At 40.2% G+C, this 7,882-nt stretch overlaps 1 protein-coding gene across 1 annotated transcript in view; it reads left to right on the plus strand.

Annotated features, from left to right (window-relative positions):
* The window catches only part of slc49a4 (solute carrier family 49 member 4), a gene marked incomplete at its 3' end in the record, with an annotated part of 107,297 nt that overhangs the window by 4,689 nt on the left and 94,726 nt on the right, over positions 1-7,882 (plus strand). Inside the window, 1 exon segment of the mRNA XM_014028503.1 lies at positions 3,925-4,018. Coding sequence (XP_013883957.1) covers positions 3,925-4,018 — 94 coding nt within the window.

Consider the following 7,882-nt stretch of genomic DNA (forward strand, 5'->3'; position numbering starts at 1 on the left):
ACAGTCAGCTCTGGAAGGATCGCTTTTTTCCTTTTTTTTTTTTCTTCTTCTCTTTTTGAGGCGAGTGGTTGAAGCAAATGAAGCATAAGAGCCCCCTGGTGGATGAAGAAAAAAATCCACGTATAAGCCGCACCGGACTATAAGCCGCATGGTTCAAAGTTCAGGAAAAAAGTCGCGGCTTATAGTCCGAAAAATACGGTATATATTATGCTGTGTTATGCAATGAGTTTATGGATATTTATGAGCTCAAATAGCAGCATTAGCACAGGGTTCCCGCAGATCCTTAAAAAGTCTTAAAAGTCGTTGAATTCTACAATCCAAAAATAAGGCCTTAATATGCCTTAAAATGTCTTAAACCAATATTTCAGAGGTCTTAAAAATGTTAACACATTGTAAGTAGGATGATTGTATTTGTCTCAAACATTTAAATAATTGGTAACATTTATTTATTTGTTTATCTATTTATTTAAACAATTTACTAAATTTACAGCAGCTAGTTGTTTTGTGTTAAAATAAGCTTTTGGGTAAAATTGTTTGTTTTTTTCTCCCCATTTGTGTTTATTGTGAAGTTGGTCTTAAAAAGTATTAAAAAGTCTTAGATTTAACTTGCCTTAAGCTGTAGGAACCCTGTAGCTGTGTAGCAGCTAGCTGTTTCAGTTTTGGTTCAGGCAGAAACACTTGTGGTAGAAATATTGTAGTATTTCTGTTGGAATGATTATGTAATGTAAAACTGACAAAGGTGTTTAGGTTTTTAAAATAAATGTTCGAATAAATCACTGTGATATTGAAAGAAAATATGGAGTGTTTGTTTTCCGTAATACGTGTTCTTAACCAGATAGAAAATACACAAATGTTTGAATGTGAAAAGGGTTATACAACCACATCAATGCTGGGCTGGGATACAAGTTTAATGCTTGTCTCTGCGTGCATTCAGCCAAGCATTTCAGGAAGGAACGTCATTATATCAACTTCTTCAAGACCTGACTCCGCCTATTTTCATTGCATCATCAAAAATGGCCAGCCTTCGGCTGAAATCAGGTCCTCATACAATTTTCCTGTTCTAGTGTTAAAACAATGTTTCAATTAAGTGTTGAAAGTGTGTTCAGGCATGTATCTTACCTTTAAGTACCTCCGGTTCTGTTTAACCATCTTTGATAGCCACTCAGACCAGTCTGTACATAAAATCATCAATCTAATCACAAAAATAATCACTGAATAAAGATCATTATTCACCTGAGAAAAGACTACAGAATGTGTGGTGTTTTTAAAAATTAGTAGTAAACAAACCCCAATAAATTTCTTCAACATTATAAAGATTAGAGTTGATTTTATGGTGGTTCTGTTCCTTTTTTTTTCTTGACCCAGCTCAGCCCAGTACTTACACTATATTGCCAAAAGTATTTGCTCACCTACCTTGACTCACATATGAGCTTCAGGTACATCCCAGTCCTGATCCATAGGGTTCAATAATACGTTGGTCCAGAACAGCTTCAACTCTTCTGAAGGCTGTCCACAAGGTTTAGGAGTGTTTATGRGGATTTTTGACCATTYTTCCAGAAGCACATTTGTGAGGTCACATACTGATGTTGGACAGAAGGTCTGGCTCTCAGTCTCCTCTCTAATTCATCCTAAAGGTGTTCTGTTGGGTTGAGGTCAGGACTCTGTGCAGGTCAGTCAAGTTCATCTACACCAGACTCTGACATCCATGTTTTTATGGTGCTTGCTTCGTGCACTGGTTCACAGTCTAATTGGAAGAGGAAGGGACCAGTTCCAAACTGTTTCCACAAAGTTTGGAGCATGGAATTGTCCAAAATGTCTTGGTATGCTGAGGAATTCATAGTTCCTTTCAGTGGAACTAAGGGGCCAAGCCCTGCCCCTGAAAAACAACCTCATGCTACATTTATACCAAATGTGTTTTGAGCATCTGGTTTACATGCAAAGTCAATGGTGGATGTGCATCTAGGGGCGTCTAGAAGCCGAGCAGCGCGTCTGGCACCATTGGAGCGGCGCATTTCGAAGCATTTCACACGTCTTGAGTGTTTTCCGTGCGTGCGGCACATCCAAAGTGTCCGACGCACAAGTTGGAAAAATCTGAACTTTTGATGCTCGATGCGTTGCATCAACCAATCAGAGAGACTCTGCTCAGTGACGTACTGGTGACGAGCCGTAAATACTGGAAGCCCGGGAAATCGGATCACACAAACAATGGAGGAAAAACTGATAGTCTGATCATTTATCATTCCAGTGTCCGGTATCGTGATAGAAATAAAAAGGACTTTACCTGGAGGACGATTAGTGAGGAAGTCGGCATGTTTGGTAAGTTATCAAAACTACGGTTAACAAGGCTCCTCCTATTGGGTGTCTTAAAAAGCGCTTCTACGTTCACATCAAATGCGTCTGACCTCACTGAACACCAGCATCAAGATGTGTGCGTTTTGAGATTTTTGGAGGCGTGCAATGCGTTTGGTGTAAACGTAGCATCACACCATGGACCCCCACCACCACCACCACCAAATTTTACACTTGGCACAATGCAGTCAGACAAGTATCATTGTCCTGGCAGCCACCAAACCCAGACTCATCCATCACATTGCCAGATAAAGAAGCATGATTCGTCACTCCAGAGATTGTGACGCCACTGCTGTAGAGTCCACTGGTGGCATGCTTTACACCACTGCAGCCGACGCTTTGCATTGCACTTGGTGATGTTTGCTTGGATGCAGCTGCTCGACCATGGAAACCCATTCCATGAAGCTCTCTGTGCACTGTTCTTGAGCTAATCTTAAAAGGTCTGTAGTGATTGACTCTACAGAAGGTCGGTGACCTCTTTGCACTATGCGCTTCAGCATCCGCTGACCCTGCTACATCAGTTTGTGGCCTACCACTTCGTGGCTGAGTTGCTGTCGTTACATTTTCTTATAATACAGTTGACAGTTAACTGTAGAATATTAAGGAAATTTCACGACTGGATTTTTTGCACAGGTGGCATCCTATCACAGTTCCACGCTGAGAGCGACCCATTGTTTCACAAATGTTTGTAAAAACAGTCTGCCTGCCTAGGTGCTTAATTTTATGCACCTGTGACCATGAAAGTGGTTGGAACACCTGATTCCGATCATTTGTATGGGTGAGCAAATACTTTTGGCAATATGGTATACTTCACTCATTGATCCAGACAATTAAACTCTCCAACTGAAGTTGTTTAGATAGCTTTTTTAGTACAGGTAGGAAATTAAGTAACTTTTCCACAGAACGCTTACAACAAAATGTCTGAATTATTTCTTTAATTTTGTGTTAGGAGGAGAGACTAGTCTTACAACAAAGACAATTAGGCAGTTTATTCAGCCATCACATATGCCATTAATGGCGCAACTTTGTTTACAGCACTATGATTTCCCAAGGTTGCCACAGTCTTGAACTGTCAGTGTTTTTCTCCATATCTGTGTATGAGCTGGACTTGTTGACAGAGATAGTGGCTCTGCTCATACATTCCCGCAGGGAAAAGGCTTTGCCCCCTGCTGAGACGTCCCTCTTCCTCAAAGGTAGAAACTGCTGCTGATCAACAGCAATACAAGAAAAGAAGTACTGTAAAATGTGAAGCAGAGTTTTAAAAACACACTCAGTCAATTTATTTTCATTTAAAATGAACAATATAAGCCTGACTAAAACAGTATGATAGAATGTCACCAGTGTGAAGCTGTGCTGAAATTGTCAAGAGATTTAACAAGAAATCAAAACAGAACAACTTAGGTTGTCAATTTGTCACAAAAATCTTTAATCTGATTGGCTAYGTAGACATAAATCAACTTAAAAACCTTCTTGCTGCAAACATTTGGAATAAAATTAACTGATTGGACATGAACCCTGTACTTCATTCAGTACATCTTCAAGTTTTTTTAAATGATCATGTCTTGTGTTGTCCAGGTTTGCGGTCATCGCTTCTCCTCTCTGCCTTGTTCATGCTGCTCGGAGCGACTCTCCGAAGCATCCCAGTGACAGACCAGCACATCAGACGATGGTAAGACTCCTGTAAACATTACAGACGTTTCAGAGGTGAGGCGGAAAAATGAGGTTGGAAGGGATGTGAAACTGAGGCAGAGCACGAGTCAGCAGCCACATTTATGTAGTTTGCAGCTTGATTATTTAGACAAAGTTTTTTTTCTCTTGTAATTTCTGCCTGCCCTTATCTGATTTAGAACAAGATAAATCAGTTTAGTAAAAAAGAGCAGCTTGCCAAAACTAGAAGCTCCCTTTGTTTGATAAGTTTGCAGTGATGTCAGATGCTGTTGGTACAGTTAGTTGATTTTATAACTTATTTAATAGGAGTGTAAGTCATGATAACTAATCGTGTTTCCATCCAGTTGTAGAGTGAATTTTTATCGAACTTTTCAAAATTTGCAAAAAATTTAATAAATAAAAATTCTAATCTAGACTGTTTCCATCTAGTTTCCTTCTCTACTATTTGATGCGAATAAACGAGGCTACACAACACGTGATTACGTCAGATGAGGCTACGCAACGCGTGATTACGTCAGACGAGGCTACGCAACGCTTGATTACGTCAGACGAGGCTACGCAACGCGTGATTACGTCAGACGAGGCTACGCAACGCTTGATTACGTCAGACAAGGCTGCGCAACGCGTGATTACGTCAGACGAGGCTACGCAACGCGTGATTACATCAGACATCGGCGACAAGCTTTGCGGTAGTAAACAGGAAGTGAAACTTGCTAACTAGCAGAGGCTAATCATCTCGGGACAATGGAGCGATTGCGTCAAGAATTTTACTCATGTTAACCTCAGACAATTAACATAAACCCAAAATGGAGAGAATGTTCTTACATAAAGTACACAAATGTCTGTCTTAACAGAGATAAAGTAAAGTAAATGTTAAACAAATAAATTYTAATGATGGGGGTGTAGTTTCCTATTATCAGGATCTTTGTTTGTTTCTGTTCATAAGTTATCTGATTTTGGCAACAAGACATAAAACAGCATTGTTTCAGTTAAAAACAAAAGTAACATTTCTTGCATGACAAAGTGTTAAAGTGGTCACACCATGTGTTTGTGCTTAGGAGTTCATAATGTGGATGACTCACCATGCCAGTAATATTGACAGAGTTGGAGACATTTGTGTTTGCTAAGGTTGATTAACAGTGGCAAACATTATTAATAGGGTTGACTCTACAAGGTAATTGGTTGATGTGCATCCAATGATTACTTCCCAAAAGGTTATTAAAATCTGTCCAGTAAAAGTCACCTCGATAGTGGAATTCTATCTGTGACTGATTTGATACAATATGAAGTGACTTTACCAACACTTCAGTGCAGGAGAGATGCTGTTGACTTCAACCAGTGAGAAGGGATTCTCATAGTCGAACAGCCGGGTACTTTTGTCACATGACCATGTTGTAGACAGAGGCTGACATACAGTATTGGTTTAGGAGAAAATAGGATGAGTTCCTCTATGTGGAAAATAGGAAAAATGGTGAAAAGTTGCTGTAGGACTACACTTCTCGTGTAAAAAAAACATTCAGAGATAAAAAATTTTTCAAACTGCAAGAGTGAGGGGAGAGAAATGACACGTGTTGTCGTTCTGTCTCTGCAGACCTCCATGCTTCTTCTTGTTTAAAAAGAATTGCCTCATTGTTTTGATTTAAAACACACTAAAACTGGCTAAAATGAAGAGTAAACACTCAAAACTACACACTAACTAAATCCAAACATTTTAAAGTCACAGATCTAATTAATAAAGTCCTGCTCTCACCGGCTCTTCATTGCCGCCAATCTCCATTCAAATTTCACCTCTTTTTATTTTCTTCTTCCTGTAGATTCTTGAGTGCTTGTCAGGTATCGTTGAGCCTCAGTCAGTAAGGAGGTCTGTGGGGTTATATTTTTTCGGTTGAAGAGAAAGATGAGACTGACGATGGACAGCGGTGTTTTTTCTACGAGATTACCGTGTTTCCTGCTCCCGTCAGCTGAAACGCGCTTCAAAATATAACGTTTATTTTCAGAAAAAAATAGTAAGATATGCCATTTATTATAACTGGTTTTCTTCTCTCGACCTAACAACACAATTTAAAAACTGCTGTATAGTTTGAAGTCTCTACTTTTGACACAGTTTATAATAGAGTTTCACAATGAGTTTACCCCATAAATAAAATGGAGGTTGAAATCACATGATTGAATGACATCACGCCGACTTCAAGAATACTTGTTGGACCTTTTCAACCCCACCAGCACATATKCCATAGAGGAAGCTAAGTCGGGGACTTGGGGATTGGTTCGTCCATAACCAGGGCTGAGGTAGTTAAAAAGCTGCAGGGCTCTGAGGGTGGATGAGAGTCATCATGAGTTTCTTAAAGCTGTCAATGTTGTGAGGCTGTCTTGCTTGACACGACTTTCCATCATCAAGCAGACATCTGGTAGACTGGGGTAGAGCATCACTCTCCTTAGCCTACTAAGCCTAGACCATGATGTTCATAGTTTGGACAGAGAAGACCGGTTGTTTGAAAAAGTGGTGAAGGGAGACATTTACGTCAGACGAGGTAAAAAAATCTTTAAACAGAGGATGAAGTCTCGGGTTTCATCTTTCAAAAAAATTACAACACAGCATTGGATGTTATTCTTACTCAGTTTCACCTCAATTCACACCTTTATGCATGTGATGGAGACATTTCTCCTGTGAGCCAGGCAAACAAAGAGCCTAACAACTCTCCATTGTGAAGGGTGAGTATAGTTCCACATTAATCTACATGTTAATGTAGATTAACATGTTAATGCTAAGTACTAACAAGGCCTCTCATGAAGGTACAAAGACAGACATTTTGAATTGAAAAAGCTTACTGGATGGGAAGCGAAATGTCTATTCTTCAGCTTCAGAAAAGACATCCATTGTCTTGTTTTTTAACCTTTTATTATGACCCCAGCACGCAGGAGTCATATTGTTTTCGTACTGTTTATTTATTTATTTAATTATTTAATTATTTATTTATTTATTGTTCAGAGATTTTTGGTCAACCATAGACCAAAAACGGCTGCACCGATCAACATGAAATTTGGCAGGACTGTAGAAGAGTCTGACCTGCACTGCACCAGCCAACGGTTTTACTATAGACCGCATATTTGAGGAGGGGGCTCCTTTCAAAGAGGGGGAGTCAGGACATGCAAAAACGCTTATAACTCAGAAACTATTCAACATACGATGTAAAAGATGGCAGGTTGGCGTTCCTGTACTGTGATGTCTCAGTGTCGGATTGAGGACGGTTGGAAACTGACGTGTATCGCAAACCCACCCATACAGACCAGTATTTGCGTTTTGATTCCCAYCACCCACTGGAACACAAGTTAGGAGTCATCAGGACTCTGTACCACAGAGCAGACAGTGTCCCCACAAACCCAGGAGCCAGGGAGAAAGAGAAATCACACACAAGACAGGCCCTGGAGCAGTGTGGTTATCCTGACTGGGCTTTTCTGAAAGCAGACAAGAAACCCAAACAGGATTCCAGCCAACAACCAGGTGAAAATGAAGACCCTAAACCCAGACCCAAACCAGTCGTCATTCCACATGTGGATGGAGTTTCAGAGAAACTGAGACGTTTATTCTCTAAACATGACGTCCCAGTGGCTTTCAAACCCCAAAACACTTTACGACAAAAATTAGTTCACCCCAAAGATCCAGTTCCCCGGCAAAAATAGAGTAATATAGTGTATGCTGTTAAGTGTCAGGAGGACTGTGATCAGTCATACATTAGGGAAACAAACAGCCACTGTTCAAAAGAATGAGCCAGCACAGATGAGCTACATCATCAGGTCAGGACTCTGCAGTTTACACTCATCTACAGGTCAGGGCTCTGCAGTTTACACTCATCTACAGGTCAGG

The sequence above is a fragment of the Austrofundulus limnaeus genome, unplaced genomic scaffold, assembly GCF_001266775.1.
Source record: "Austrofundulus limnaeus strain Quisiro unplaced genomic scaffold, Austrofundulus_limnaeus-1.0 Scaffold772, whole genome shotgun sequence".
In the NCBI taxonomy this organism is placed as follows: domain Eukaryota; kingdom Metazoa; phylum Chordata; class Actinopteri; order Cyprinodontiformes; family Rivulidae; genus Austrofundulus; species Austrofundulus limnaeus.